Source organism: Geospiza fortis, unplaced genomic scaffold (genome assembly GCF_000277835.1).
Source record: "Geospiza fortis unplaced genomic scaffold, GeoFor_1.0 scaffold121, whole genome shotgun sequence".
Classification (NCBI taxonomy): domain Eukaryota; kingdom Metazoa; phylum Chordata; class Aves; order Passeriformes; family Thraupidae; genus Geospiza; species Geospiza fortis.
In genome coordinates this window covers 2,719,661-2,735,764 of record NW_005054346.1, presented here as the reverse complement: position 1 = coordinate 2,735,764, position 16,104 = coordinate 2,719,661, and the positions used below count along the sequence as shown (strand labels likewise).

At 37.7% G+C, this 16,104-nt stretch overlaps 1 protein-coding gene across 3 annotated transcripts in view; it reads right to left on the bottom strand.

The window, feature by feature from the left end:
• The window catches only part of MYBL1 (MYB proto-oncogene like 1), a 23,423-nt gene extending 7,325 nt beyond the window's left edge, over nt 1-16,098 (bottom strand). For 2 of the 3 annotated variants that reach the window (XM_005423038.2, XM_031058656.1), the window contains exons 1-12: nt 16,011-16,098; nt 12,249-12,351; nt 12,052-12,123; nt 9,251-9,343; nt 7,854-8,074; nt 5,928-6,111; nt 5,631-5,705; nt 4,050-4,154; nt 2,581-2,814; nt 1,913-2,278; nt 1,311-1,453; nt 973-1,087 (exon numbers count right to left, since the gene is read on the bottom strand). In XM_005423038.2, coding sequence (XP_005423095.1) covers nt 973-1,087; nt 1,311-1,453; nt 1,913-2,278; nt 2,581-2,814; nt 4,050-4,154; nt 5,631-5,705; nt 5,928-6,111; nt 7,854-8,074; nt 9,251-9,343; nt 12,052-12,123; nt 12,249-12,351; nt 16,011-16,030 — 1,731 coding nt within the window. In that variant the 5' untranslated portion in view covers nt 16,031-16,098. The remainder of the gene's footprint in view (nt 1-972; nt 1,088-1,310; nt 1,454-1,912; nt 2,279-2,580; nt 2,815-4,049; nt 4,155-5,630; nt 5,706-5,927; nt 6,112-7,853; nt 8,075-9,250; nt 9,344-12,051; nt 12,124-12,248; nt 12,352-16,010) is intronic. The other variant, XM_031058655.1, reaches the window with a different exon arrangement.
• Between the last annotated feature and the right edge of the window lie 6 nt (nt 16,099-16,104).

Genomic DNA, 16,104 nt, shown 5'->3' with positions numbered 1-16,104 from the left:
ATTTGCATAGTGAGGGACTGTGAATCTATAGGGTAACACAGATGGTGCCAAGCCCTGTGGCAAAGTCTGAGCTACCTTCTGTGTTTGCAGAAAAGAAGCAGTCAATATATATTGGCTGGAATCTTTTCAGAATTTGAAAAGCATATGTCTCCTGAATTCCAAAAGTTATTATGCATTAACATACCTTAGCTAGGCTAGGAAGAGAACAAAAATTTAATTCATTTGGAACAAACTAACAAAAAAAGGTAACATTATCCATGGTCAACAAAACAAAAAAAAGTGTGTGACAGCCAGCTGAATCAGAGTATCATGAACTGCTATACTAAAATTTTGGGATTTAGGATGAAGAAAACTGCAAACATCACTCAAGATTATCACACTGTGGTAAAGACCTAGGTTCAGTCCTAGTGCTGTAGAAGCACCAAAATCAAAGAACAACTCAGTTCTTACATAGCCCAGAGGATTCAAAGATAATGCAGTTTTTGAAGTGAAATGTCAAAGTTGTTTAAAATAATGCGGTCAGTCATACTAATCTACAGCAGTTTGCTCTTACTACATTACCCAGCTAGAGAACCCATACCCATTCATTTTCTGAGTTATAATTTTTCTTTTGAAAAAATAGAATCCTAAAGTATTAAAATTTCAGGCATTTATGCAGCCACCTTGTAAGAAATACAGTTTTAGCAAAGATAGGCAAATTCAAAACAACTCACTAACATGAAACTGATGCATTTAAGATTACTGTGGATCAAATTACTATATGTACTAAATTACTATTCAAGAAGACCATGTCTTCGTACTATACTGAAGGATACAAGTCTAACAACCAGATCCAAAGCAGTTTTGATTCACATTCTAGCTGTTCTCTAGGATAAGTAAATGCTTTTTAATATCACACTGAGGCTTACAATATCTCAAAACCAAGAGGGCATTTAGACTTCAACAAAGGAAAGAAACAGTATAATCACATACCATAAGTCTGAGGGGACCATACTTTTTTTCCTGAGCAGCCAAAGCATTTTTAAAAGGAGTTGGTGTTCTTGGTGTTGAACCCAAAAGAGATCTTCTCATTGTGGGACTTCTAAAACTATTCAAGAATAGAAAAGCATTCATACATGCATTTTAACATTTTAATATTTCATCATTAGCAATGTAATAAAATTAATCTAAGAAACATTTTAAAATACCTTCATTTACACAACAGATATCACCACCGTGCATCTGAAAGCACTGAGATCACCATAGCATTACCCCATGTGTATTAAACTTAATTTAATAACACCACCAGATGTTTAATGAAATAAACCTACCCCACATTTTCCTTTTGATCTTGTGGTGTCATTTCCTTGTGTAAAGGAGTCGTAATAAGAACTTTCTGCCCACAGACTGGAGTCGATGTAAATGCAGGATTTTCAAAGTTAAATTGTTCATTTCCAGAACAAGTGTTGAAAAACTAAGCACAAGAAGGAAAAAAACCAAAAGCAACCTTACAAGACAAAATTTCACCATTGTGCTGAACAGCAAAACCCCCAAATTATATGTATATATCTGAAAGACTTTTACTGATAAATCCCAATACTCTAGTCTTGACTTACACTTATTGCTGAAACCTTGATTTTCTTTTTAAAATCCCTACTCCTTAATTACGTCACAGAGACAAAAGGTCTCTATCAACAATTATTTGCATGAGAAAGTCTGAGCTGAGACACAGGTTACCCCTGCTGCTACTGCCCTCCCCATTAGTCTTCAAAATAGAGTATATTTTTAATATATTTACCCTTATGCAGATGTTTTAAGAAGTTTTTTGATGTATTTATTTAGGCTACAGTGCACTACTAGGGAAGAAACTATTACAATTTATAACCCACCCAGCAGAGTCTTCACCTTTAGCAGTATTTACAAACACACTCACCTGTGATGGAGAGAACGGTAGTGTTTTCACTGGCGTGCGCTTTAGTGCCACATTGACAGCATCGTTACACAAGCCGTCGTTCAGCTCAGGAACTGGGGACTGCCCAACACGCAACCTCTTCTTCTTTCTCAGGATAGCAGGTGGATTGCTGAACTTGCTTAAGTTTGAGGTTGATGAAAAAACTGTTTCCTCATCCCCACTGATGCTGCTGTGGTTTTTGCCATCGAGCATCACGCCGACGTTATACTGGCACTCAGCAGCCCCGTCGCTGTGCTGGAGCCGCATCAGTTTCACTGGGGCCGGCTTGACAGGGGAGACAACGGCCTCGGAGAGCTCAAAGCACGTATCGCTCCATGCTACTGGATCCTACGGGTAGGGTGCAAAACACAAGCAGGCTTATCCCAGACTACTTCACAATGTCCAAGCCAATCTATCAGCCCTCTACCTCCACAAGCCATATACGGAATTATTTTCTCTGTGTCTTTCATACAATCATAAAACACTGGATATTTTAAGACACAATTCTTTTAAAACAGGCAACGAAGCAGTTGAGAAGGCAGAAATTATAGACTAATACAAAATAAGGTAATTTAAGAGTATTTTACACATATTGCATAAGTTGACATTCCTAATTAAACACTTATTTTTAACAAGGAATACAAACTTACGATTTCCATAAGATCTAGTGCCTCTGCAAATTCTGGAATGGTTTGTAGAGGTGTTAACATTCTATTTGCTTCTACACCCAAATACTTAGGTGGTGAATTCTGCTGGACAGGTGTGATGCGGGTCTCATCCATGCTGTAGAAATTACTTGTTTGTTCCTCAAGGCTACTTAGTGTATTAGGCATACAATCCTCCATGATAAAATTTCCAGACCAACAAGACAAGCTTCCAGCTTGCTAAAAAAATATGAAGAAACACGTTAATCTTATTCAACTTAGAGGCTGAAAAGAGTCAATTATGTGACTGCAGGGTGGGAAAAAAGTATCGTGTGGAAAGACTAAGCATAACTATTCATTTTGGCATTTTCAAATACTAATTATCTGTTTCAATTAAAGAAATTAGTCTTCTCTTTACATTAACATGCTCAACATTCTCAAATTGTGTAAGATTTTTATCTTACCTCACATTCATATCTTATACACACTCACAACATAGGTAATTATGGGCTGCATTGGAAGCCATCTCTGATGCAAGTTTCCTGTGTACCTGAACACCAGTATATGAAGTCATCTTCAGTACAGAACACTGAACTTCTCATTTTAAGATTAGAAAATGTTTCTAGAGTGTGAAATACTACTTGTTTGATCTGGGTTTTTTAATGTACCTTTTGCATTAACAGCTAAGTAAACTTCTAGAAGGTTATCCCACTTCAGTAGACTGCGTAGTACCCAAGAAACAAATTTTAATTTTCACTGGAAATCTAGAAGCAAACCACATGCTACTAGATAAGCAGAACTGCACTGTTTCAAAAGAATGCCAGGAATAACTCCACCACATAAAATCTGAAGTTCACCTGTAACCTAAACTAGTGATCAATATGATTGGGTTAGTTAGGTGTCTGATATGCACAGTCCTCTGAAGAAATCAGTGACCACGATCTGCAAGTCACCCTAATTCTACAGAATTAGGGAAATTCCACTGAATTTACACACAAATTGTGTTGCATATTTATTTAGTGTTTGTCATGTCCAAATGTGGATATTAAGTATCGCAAGCACTCACACTGAAGTTTGAGGAAAATATAATCTACAGGACATTTTGAAATCAAATGGGGCAAAACCCATTATTTTTCACCTCTACTGAGCAGAGGATCAACATTGCTGATCCATAAAATTGAATGGCAATGATATCAAATGTGTCACCTCCTGAAAAATACTAAAACACTGGGTCTTAGGAACAGCCAAATTGCTGGTCATACTGCTGCTATCTTCAGTTTAGAAAACTGCACTAAAAATAAGTTGTCCCAGTTCTAATATACAGATTTTTGTTTTCCAGTGCAACAGCCATAGGTTTGATTTTAGAGGGTCAGGTGAAAAAAACACCACACTAAACCACACAACCGTTACTGAATTTCTGAGGATTAACCTCAGTAATGCAAATTCAAATATTTAGAGAAATTTACAGTCCTTACAGAAGACATTTGTTTTCTTCTGATTTCATTCTCTGCTGACATAAGTAGCAATTCAAGTTCCTTTATTTTCTTTTCTTTATCAGGATCATCATCAATAAATGGCTGCTGAAAAATTTAAGAAAGAAGCCATTACTATTTTTCACTTCCACCACCTCTTCACAGTAAAGATTCTGCATTATAACACAGCTGTATTTTTAAAAGGAATCCACACAGAGAGGGAACAGAACTGTTCAGGTTTTATCCCATTTTGTAGTACAGAAGTCACCCACAACTGAAACAACTCCAATTACCAGGAGATGGATCTGATATTAAAGTGGTGTGTAAGGTGGTATTTTAACTGGATTCTAATATGGACTGTTAGTTATCTGTGTGCTAAAGCATCTTCTAAACTAAAGTCACTATATTGTATCTTTAATAGAACCAAGTGCTGGCACACTGTTTATATGTTTGTGGTTTCACATTCCTTCTACAATTCTGTGTTATTTATCCTCACTAAGTGTTTGAGAAAGTGCTTCAAATCAGCATTTGCTGACATGGTATTTATACAAGCAATCCCACCACTACTATCAGAAAAGAAAATTAACTAATTGGTTTCGATTGGTTTGTTTGTTCTTAACCACCTTAACACCTTCCATTATTGCTATAAATATAGGTGAGGATATATGCTATCACCAGTTTAGAGAGTACGTCAAGGAGCAGAAAGTATCTTAAACTTTTCTGTGTAGGAGAATCCAGACTGTCAAAAGCCAGTTGAGGTTTTGTTGTGACTTGTATTCCTATACCATTATCAGGGAAGAAAATGCAAAATGAAACAGATGACCTGCACAGGGAAACTTCAAGTTAGGTAGAGAGTTCTACAGAATTCCTCTATCTAACACAAAAAAATCTATGTATTATTCCCTGTGTCTTCTTTTACTTCTTTTACTAATTCTAAATAAACAAGAATTCTTCCTAGGTGTCATATTGGAAACCAAGATCTATATTCATTCTGCACCACATGAGGAATTTCAGATATATTCCAAGTGAGCCCAAAAAAGCAAAAGGAAATAATATATCCAATTTCTATTTGTTTTAAAATTCCTTAATTCTTCAGGATTTAGAATGCTGCAGAAGGGCAACTTATTGAAAGATGTTTATCAGTGAGAAAGAAATAAAACCTAATGAGAACAAAAAAGCACAGCCAGAAGTGTAAGTCACAGTAAGCTGAGTTTTTCAGGATAGGGTTATATTTATTACATAGATGTAAATAGTAAAGTCTTGTCTATAAACCTCTCATAAGCTAGGTAATACTAATATAGGTCACAATTTAGCCTCAAGATTTAACAAGTAGACTATGTTTTAAGCCATATTTCTGTCAGAAATAAGCACAAACCTCATGTATCTGGGATATAGAAACAGAGCTTCATTTTTCCTACATACAACTACCAACTACACTAGCAAACTTACTTACAGGGGAACCTATATAAATGTAGGTGAATGATAAAGACTAACAGTCATTTTGAAGACACACATCTTTTCATTTTACTGAATAATACTATGCAGTAAATTCTCTTTAACTTATGAAGGCTGTTAACAATTTACCTGAACTATGTCGGAAGATGATGGAGCATGTTCTAGACAGCTGCCTTCTGGTGAGGCATACTGATATGCTGGAATCTAAAAAGACATAAAACATTTTACAAACCCTCAAGAAAATGAGGATATAAAATTAACTCTAGTTTATTATATATTAATTATTTATGGTTTACAAATCCTGAGTTGCCATAAAAGCACAAAAATACTCAACAGATCTTCAATCTTTCAGATGTGTCTCTTGTTTCAAACCAAATAAATTATTTGAAACCGAGAAATACTTATTGTTTTAAATTTTGAACTTACATGTGTCTGAACAGGCACATAAAATTGATTCTGAGTGTGCAAGTGTTCCATAGTCAGACAAGGTTGGGGCTGAAGTTCAGCAGAACTAGCACTTTCAGATTTTATAACACTTTGCAAATATCCTTCCTGTTCTACCTTTCTTCGCATTGTTGAATTCCAGTGATTTTTAATTGAATTATCAGTCCTAAAAAGAAAGCATAAAACAGTGACTGGTTTCCATATCTCAAAATTTAATATATGACAATTGACAGGGTTTGTACAGTAGGTTAACCTGAAGCCACAAATTCAGAAAGCTCCAGCAGCTTAGACCAAAAGTTCTATAATCAGTAGGGTTTTGGCATAATAACTAGAAAACTACTCTTTTTAGAGCTTCCTTCTACTAAACTTCAAGTGTGTCAGAAATTAAAAGCAGAAAAGGAAAAAGGCTCCCTGTCATGATTACAGTCAGAACCAAGGCTTTTTTCTTAGATACTTGGAATAATATAATGAACACATATTATTTACCCCCTGCCTTAAATTTGCAGTGCAGGTAGCTAAGAAAACCACCTTGATGTACCAAAACATAATAAAGGCACTTTGGCTGACGTTTGCTACTGGAAGACATCCCTTCTAAAATTGACAGCCTGCAACCCCCACTCTGCATTTTATGTGCAGCTTTGTGGAAGAACATCCTACTACCTGTTCATGCCCTTGATCGTGGATAGGATAAAACAGGCATGGCATTTTGACAGGCAGGGTGAAATCACTCCAAACACTAAACAAACATTAAGGCAAGAGTAGACGATAACTGCATTACTGTCTAAAACACTAGCATCATTATTCCTAGCCTTAGGTAGAGGTACACAGTAACAAAAATTGGTTGAAAGTCCCATTCTCATTTAAGGGCACCCCAAGAAGTATTCTCCTTTTTCATCCCAGTAGTGTTGGACTCTACAGATCTTCTAGGTCTATGATCTTTAGCAGTCTTTAGCTAAGAGTGTCAGATTTATTGACAACAAACAAGCTGGTAAATAGGAATTCTTCTGTCAAACTCATCTTCCCTCTCCAAAATTCTATTTAGATGCAACCCATTCTCTTCTCATTCCGCCAAAGCATTTATTGTGAGCCGTGGATTGTGCACTTCATCAAAACACAAAATTTTTAAGCACACATGCCTCATTACACCAAGGTAGAAAATGCTGATAGACCTCAGGAAGCAGCTAGACAGTCACTTCTTGAACACATAAACTGAATTCAGAAAGGGACAGCTTAACACTGAATTTCAGTTAATGGTACAAGGTAAAATTATTTCATTAAACTGATCACACACTACAATTTTGTTTTCCACAACCACAGAAATCAGAAAGATCAAGTGAAACTGAAAGAAATATAACGCAAACTATGCATACAATTAATTCTTAACTTAGAGACTTCATGATAACCAATTAACTTTGCAATGCATGACTCCTAAGTCTGGACTTTTGAAGGTTACTAAGATTTTCTTTCACAAGTGTCCAGTGCAACAACGGCTACACAAAAAAAAAAAAAAAAAAAAAAACCCAAAAAACAAACAAACATAAAAATCAGATCTTAAACCAGGAAACTCACCATCAAATGCATATTAATGAAGGCACTTTGAGAACAAGTTTGATATCAAACTGCTTTTCTACTACTGCTTGCAGTTAATTCAGTTCAGCTCTATTATAGAGGGTTTTTAAGTGATCAGGGAGAATCTGAAGACACCTTCAAATGGTTAGAGCTCTTTTTATGGGTTTTACATTTTTTTAAGAATACAGGTCAAATGTGAAAGATTTTTAGTATCTATCAAGATAACTATATTTTGAAGTAAGTCTCAGCAGATGCTCTCTAACTAACAGGATTTGAAAGGGTACTGAGATGAGCACTTTTCACATTCCAACATTTAACACAAATAGAGTTGAAAAGCACCTTCCAGGAAGCAGTTTTGCTATTTCAGCCCATCGGTTTCCCAAACGCTTGTGAGCTTCATAGATTATTCTGTCCTCTTCTTCTGTCCATGAAGACTTTTTTACCTCAGGATTGAGATGGTTATGCCATCTTTCTCTGCATTGCTTGCCTATTCTTCCTTTCAGGTGTTTGGCAATTAGAGACCAGCGCTTTGGACCATACTTCTGAACTAATTCAATAACCTGCAATACAGATGAAAGCACATTATAATTTCAAAACCTAATTTACCTAATCAAAGGCTGAGAACACTGATAAACACACATTTTAGAACAGCATTCTAATAGGCAACTGATAGTAGGCTTAAGGAGGCACACAGTGACTTGGGGGTTTAAAAATGATTTTTCAAGAAATCAGAAAGTACTAACTCCAAATTCTCTCCCTTATTTAGAATATAAGTGTATACTAATGAAAACATTCATTTGGAAGTTTCCTTTCTATCACCCACTGCATAAGCTGACACTAGGAAAGGCCAAAAAAGAAATGGGTAAACATTTCATTTTACTATTTTCAACAACATTCATATGAGAAAAGACCCACACCTCTACATCTAGAAATGGAATGGAGGTTGGGAGTTTTTACAAAGTAGAAGCTTTTTCTTAAAAGACTAATGGGAACTGTAAAAAAAAATAGATTAGGAAGACCATATTCATAAATTGGCAAACAGTAGTTTAAAACATCTTAGAACAGTTTTAAACAGTAGGAACAAGAAACCAATTTGAAATACCACAAGAAATCTGTATTTCTATCTCGCTACCAGGCAGTCCAGGTTGTGCAGGCAAAAGGCTACAGTATGGATTAGCAACAGTGAGGTGAAAAAGGAGACTAAACCACTGATAGCTTCTTCACACAAAGAAATGGTTTCACAGAATATTCTGAGCTGAAAAGAAACCAGAAGGATCATCAAGTCTAATGGCCTATACAGAGATCACTCTCACAACTTTGGCATTATTAGCACTATGCTCTAACTAAATGAGCTGATCTCAGGGTTGTAACAGTAGGTTATGAAATAATTTCCCTTATTCCCAAACCCTTCAAGTCTGGTGGTTTTGAGGAACAAAAGATGTAAACGAGACCTTTGACCTTTAATGCTACAAAGAGATCCCCCCCTACTTGATAAGCTAGAGTAATTCAGCCAGCAATTTCACTAATGGGAAATTAAATGCTTGAGCAGACCCAACATTCCATCTACTTAAGAGAGAATTTTTTTCTTCTCACACATCATAATGTAATAAAAGCGTCCATGTCACAAGATGAATCAGACATCAACTACATGGAAATGGAACTTAAAAAAAGTACACATTCTTAGCAGTCATATGTCAATTTTATTAAAGAGCAGAGTATCAATTAGTTTTTGTTACCCTCTGATCTTCTTCTTTAGTCCAGGGACCTTTAATCAATTCTGGGTTTAGTACCTTCTGCCACCGATGCTGGCACTGAAAATCTGAACGATTCTGAAACAGTTTTAGAAGAGCAGTGTAGCTGTTAATACTCTCAAATATATAAAGCTGTAAATACATCCCAGCATGAATTATTAGCTTATTTCAAATTAAAAGACTTATTTAGAAATTTGTTCTAAGCATAATCGTTAAACTCTCCCTTATTATTTCTTATTCCATTTGCTTATAAAAAACTCTTCTCTGGAAGAAAAACCAACCTTGCATGAAGCTCTAATTTAATTATTGCAATGTACTAACTTGATTATCAAATTCAGAACTTACTCATCTTTAAAGAAAAATTTATATTTATATTTGTCCTCATTACTCCACACTTTCTCTGAACTTTGTGGTTGATCTATTTTTGACATTATCTATAACTTAAATAAGGGGAGAAATTTTTTAAGGAAATACTTTTCCTTTCAAATAAAAGAATACACTTTTTGCTAAATCTCAAATGAATGTATTCTCAGCTCTTTACTAGAGTGTTAAGGAAAACAGATTTAGATCAAATTTAGTTAACATATACTAATTAAACAACATTGTTTTTGCTGGTCAGGACAGATGGTGCTTTTCTGTAGCTTCACTAAGGATCTTTTGAAATATTGTTCCCAGTTATGAAAGAGAAGTAACTTTCACTTAGCCTCCTAAAAACTGTCTATATGAAAGGGCTGGTCAAGTGCTTAGAAATATACAGGTTAAGAGCCTGTCCTGGGACAGCATACTTTTTTAACACTGGGACACGATTATTTACTTGCTTCAGAGCAAGCTGTTGGATAGCAAGTACCAATTGCAAGGTTTTCCTGGTCTTGTCTACCAAGTTAAGGCGTTACCATGCTAAGATGAAGTTACAGTAGCAGTCTGCAAGACCAGAAAAAACACCCAGAACACTAACACCTGACATTACACTGTTCACAGACCCTTCAAGCTAATCACAAGTAGTAACTGTATGATTAAAAGCACACTACAGTTTTTTACAAAACATGATCATTTCCTGTTGAAGAGAAGCTGTAAAAGACAGACTCGGTATAAAATAGCTGTTACCATTTGGATAAAAACATTTTAAGTTGTAGCCTTTTAGTGCTTTTATCTTCTAGACATCTCTGAAATCATAATATGATTTGGAGAGAAGAGCAAAGCAAATAGAATGAAACAATATAATCGCTTCAGTCTGCCTTAGCCACAAAAAAAAAATCGAAAGTGATTACAAGCTACACTTTCACTCTTGAGAGTGACCTTGAAGCCATCTTCACTTTTTTTGGGCAGAATGGAGGGAAGGTTTATCTGTGCCTAGTCCAGCAAAGAAATGAGGGTTTAAAAGCAGTTTGAGGGCCTTTAGAATTCAAGATACACTTTGCTCTCCTAGCAAAAGACCATCAGTAACAGAGTGAGTGTGAATTATGCCAGCCTCTATTATTTGGCTGTTGCAATAGGTCACCTAAAAAGGCCGTGCAGGCTCCATCCGTGGAGATAATCAAACCCAAACCCTGTCCTGGGTAGCCTGACCTTGCTTGAGCAGGGGCTGTGAGCCAGATGACCTGCAGAAAATCCTTCCAACATCAATGATTCTGCAGCAGGCACCTGATTATCCATATTTCCTATGATAACTGGGGAACGTTTTTTCAACCTCACTTGGGCTCAGCTGAACAACAGGTTTTTTGTCTCCAGAAACATTTTTTTTTCAGAGGGAGAATTTTTTACTAAACTGTTAGATCTGTTAAACACAACTCCATACTACACCTGCATATCAGTATCACCAAATGTATTTTCAAACATCTTCATATAAAAGCTTTTTGATTCTCCTCTGCCATCCACTCATTTCACTGATTTTTATAAGGGAATAAGGTACATGTAAGGAATATGGATTTGCTTATACATGACTTAAATTAAGAAGCTTTGAGTTTATTACCTGATATCTATATTTTGCCACTTGGAAAAAAAATAGGAGCATCACAGTTGCACAAAAATATGATGAGAACAATGCAAAGTTATAGCTGTTCATCATTTAGAAGTCAAGTCCTTTTTTACCTTACAGTGGAAGTTCATATAACCACGTCATCCTACACAATATTGTAAGAACCTCAAAGGTAGAAGGAGGTGCCATTTTTTTTTTCTAATATTTCAATATCCAATATCACTTCTAGGAAGCGATTTCAGCCTTATACTCTATAGCAAGCATTTTATAACATTTGTTCAGAAGAGAAACAAACACCATCAATTTTAGTTGTTGTTGGTACTTTCTACCATTACCTCAGGGAAGCAGTCATCACTGTAAGAAAAAAATCAAACCCAAACAAACAAAAAACCCCAACAAACACACACAAATAAATAAATAAAACACACATGCCCCCGTGCCTATGGCAGTTAAAAAATTAATCCCGCTCCTTTCAACCAATCTTTCAGATGCAACCCGCTCTCCTAACTGCTTCAGAAGAAACCTGTGAATTGTGGATATAGCCATCATGAGTGATGGAACCAGTATTCCATAATGAAAACAAATGGCAAGTGTGAACAGAAGGTTTTTTTGATCATTTCAGACTATCACTGAAGACTGGCCCCATAAGGTTCTTCAAGGTCTGAGCTAGATCAAGTCTGTTTTAGAAGAATCCTCTAAAATAGTTTTCATTATGTGCTTCTGAGTCTATTTCACTTCATTTCCAAGCTAGACGTATGACCAAAGTAAATAAATATTAAGAAAACTTAACTGAAACAGAAATTCAACTTACTTGTAGATGACTAGCAATGAAAGCCCAATCATCTGTACCATTTTGTTCCACCAGCTTCTTTAGCCTTTCATCCTGTTAAGACATAACCTCAGCCAATAAATTTCACATGCTACCCCAATACAATACTAAATAATAACATATTTCATGAGCTAAGAAGATCAGGTAGGGATCAGAGTAAAACAAAAAAAAAGTATTACCTCTTCACGGGTCCATTTCACCTTGCTACATATCTTCTTCAAACCTTTTTGCTGTGGTACTTCATAGTCATGATCCATATATTGAAAGTCATCATCTTCCTCACTGCACAATACAACAGATGAGTGAAGAAGATCAACATAGAGTTTAAACTACCTCTGAAAAACCTTTTTTTTCTAATTACTTGCAGCTTTTTTCCAATCTGTACATATTGTTCTAAAATGACACATGGGATTTGCATGATCACAAGGTCTGCCTCTAGCAGCTCATCATGTCAAATTAGCAAATTAATTTTAATATCAAGGCCACACACTGGACAGGTAACTTCTTCCAAGATAAGACTTAAATTTGAAGTAAAAACTACTTTTTAAGATTCATGTATTTCTAATACACTTTTTCATCTTTATTTTACATGAATGAGCTTATAGAGTGGTTTGTTAGACTGCAAAATACATTCATGATCCACCTCCATAAGTGAAACAACAAACGCAACAAGAATTTTAAGTAAGTAAATCTGAACTTTTTACGTGGGCTTCTGACTTGACTAAAAGCGTTGCCTCGGTGTTACAGGAATTAGATACAAATCTTTGAAGACAGAGACGTTCCAGAATAAATAACTTGGGACTCGGTGCTGAGCCCCAAAGCGCAGAGCAGCCAGGTACCTCTGCGACTCCGCGTAGAACCCGCTCCATCTACTGGAGAAACGCGGAACTCCACAGCCTGCATAAACAAAGCCTTCCAAACAGGCAGCACGGGGAAGTGCTTCATGGAATCATCGCTTAAACTTCTGTGTCAGTGACTCATGTTCGCATAAATTCAAACACATGTGGAAACCCAGCTCTAACAACAAGAGCTGCTGTGCCCCTGCATTAATTATACCAAAGGCACAAAGAAGGGACTCCCATCCAAATACATCACTTAAATTAAAAGCAGTTTCACAGGGCAATTTTTTCTCCATTTTATTATTGGTACAAATCATGATAAAAATATCATTAATTCAGGTTCAAAACAAAAATTATTTCTTCTCATCCTTGAGAATTACTTCAACTTTATAATCAAAAGTATAAAAAAGCCCTTCCCCAGTAATGAAATTAACTTGTGCTGGTGTCCCAAGAACAGATTTAATGGACGATCTCTCCATTATTTTCTAGAACATGCAATGATCAGCACAGCACGCTGATTAACCACTTACACATTATTTGTTATTTCCCATTAACTCTGTTCCTGTCAGCCACCGAGGACATACTTTATTCTAAAGCATTACCACAGGATAGTAAGTGCCCAACTCCTGCAGACTTGGTTCTACATCCTACACCACATCAGCATTTGCCCTGCTTAGCTTGATGATGCAGCAGTAAAACATAAGCAAATTAAAACTTTGCTGAGTTGCTGAAAGACAAGGCAACAAACTTGTGGGAAGGTCAACAGCAAGTTCTTCATCATACTTTCAGAAAAAAAATGAGCTGTAAATGCTTTAAGAGGTTTGCATTAAGTGGCTTAAGATTTACAAAAACAGAACTTAACAGTTTTTTCTGCCTCCCTACCAATTCCTCTTTTTTCTTTTGTCCACAGGTATTTGACAAACTTCAGGGATCTATCTTAGGATTGTAATACCAAAATACACTTCTCATAATACCATTTCCTACCAAGCAGGCCATACAGCTCACTTATAACTAAAATCAGGCCTTCTTGTAAAGCCCTTTGTCAACACGACCCCCGCACCCACTGCAGAGCAAACTGGTTCGTGAGCAGTCTCCAGTAAGGAGAAAAGTCACAGGGATCCAAAAGCAGAGAAGGGCTCCATGTGCACGGGGATCCAAGAGCAGAGAAGGGCTCCATGTGCACGGCAGTGACGCTGATGAGAGCTCCAGTGCCAGAGCAGCGTTCAGAGCCCTGCACCGGGAGCTCTCCAGCTGCACCGGTGCCTCTGCCAGCCAAGCAGGCACTAACCTGTCTTGCACCTCCATTCCACCTGCACAACCACCTAGTCCTGAGTCTTGCTTAGACCAGTGCTATGACAGACTATAAATCAAATCCTGATTAATGACTGGGACTACTACTTTAAGTTTTCAATTAAAAAGATGAGATTTTTAAACACGTGGGGTTGTTATAGCTCCTTTGACAATTCTTTTGCAGTTATGAAACTGCTAAAATACCGCACCAAAGTGGAAGGCATCCACCAAGTTTCATCAAATAAGACATCTGGGACAATAAAGTACATATTTTGTGAGATCTGCACTAGCTGTCCTTGCAATTCTGAGTTGAGGACTATTAAAAGAAAAAAATCAAGCTTGCAACTACAACAACCAAGAGAAGTTTAACATTAAATGAATGTGAGATTAAACTTAATATCATTTGGTGCAAAACAATCACACTTTCTCCTTACTTCATACCTAGATTAAAAGTCTTGAAGTCACTTTCATGAAAACTCATAGCTTCAATGATTTAGTTTTGGAGATACCATCATCAGACACTGACACAACATCCGCCTCGGGCTACCGATCTCTAACCAAACCTTCCTCTGCTATCCACAACCCGCTGTACTTTCAATCATGAAATCAAAGCACTCCACAGCCATGGGAGATAATACAATCTAAAGCTTGACAAAAATGAAACTACTGTGTGTAATACCACAGGTGAAAGTCCCTTAAACTACAAAATGCTGATTAGGAGTGCCAAGAAACATGCTGTCTCCGAGCCAAGAACAGATAGCTTCAGCAGTCAGGCTCTGCAAGCAAAGCCCTTTGTAGCTTACACAACTACAACACCAAAGCATTGTTTTCTTGTTTTAGTTGCAGCTTTGCAGAAAAATATTCTCTTATAATTTTCCCCATGTCAGAGGAAAATGCAAAAGCAGTTTTAATATGTGTAACTTTAAAACCACCCCCAATTCCATGAAAAGTATACATTCACAACAAACCCCACATGCCATAGATAACTCACCAAGTATCCTTTCCTTTCCCAATCCTAATCCTTCTCCTACATTTCTTTATAACTTTCCAGAAACTGATTTAAGACAGGAATAACCATAGCGACAAAACAGTTCTCCAAGACCCACCTTCTGAATACAAAACAAAGACACACCCGTTCTCGTATCAATATAACAAAAGACGTATGAAAGCCATCTAGGGCAGCTGCTACAGCTCTTGTGCAAAACGTGATCTCTCAGGAATATTTCAGGCTAGATTGTGATATCTTCAGTCAAAGAATGTATCAGCCAATAAAAAGTAGGTGCATTGAACATACTGAAAGAATCAACAGGCCCAATCCTTACACCAAGGCTGTGCCAAAGCCACTTGGGAGGTGAAAAGGAAGTGTTACTCCAGCAAAAGGAAAATAACCAGCACAGAAAGCTACTGCGGAGACAACCTAGTTGTTACTGACAAACGCAGCTGCCCAGGTAAGCTACAACAAAGACGACCTGAACGAAAGCACAGAAGTGAGAGCAGCTGCCAGGGGAAAGGCGGGATTTTTTACCCGAGAGGTGGTGCCCAGAAGTCCGAGAGAAGAGATACCTGCGAGGGTGCCGGAGGGGGAAGGGAGGTGGGCAGTGACAGCCGAGGCCGGGGCGGTGGAAGGAGGCCGAGAGCAGCGCTGAGGGGCGGGGCGGCACCTGGCTGGGATCCCGGGGCGCGGGGGGAGCACCTGGCCGGGATCCCGGAGTGCGGGGGGGCACCTGGGCTCGGGACGGCGGCGTGGAAGGCAGCACTGCCCGGGAGGGGAAGGGGAGCAGAAAGCGCAGAGCGCCTCGGTCCCGCACTCACCTGCGCCGTCTCTCCGCCATCCTCGGCGCGCACCATAGGGGGGGCCGCCACGGCCGCGGGGCGCAGCACGGAGCCCCCGAGCCGCCCGGGCTCC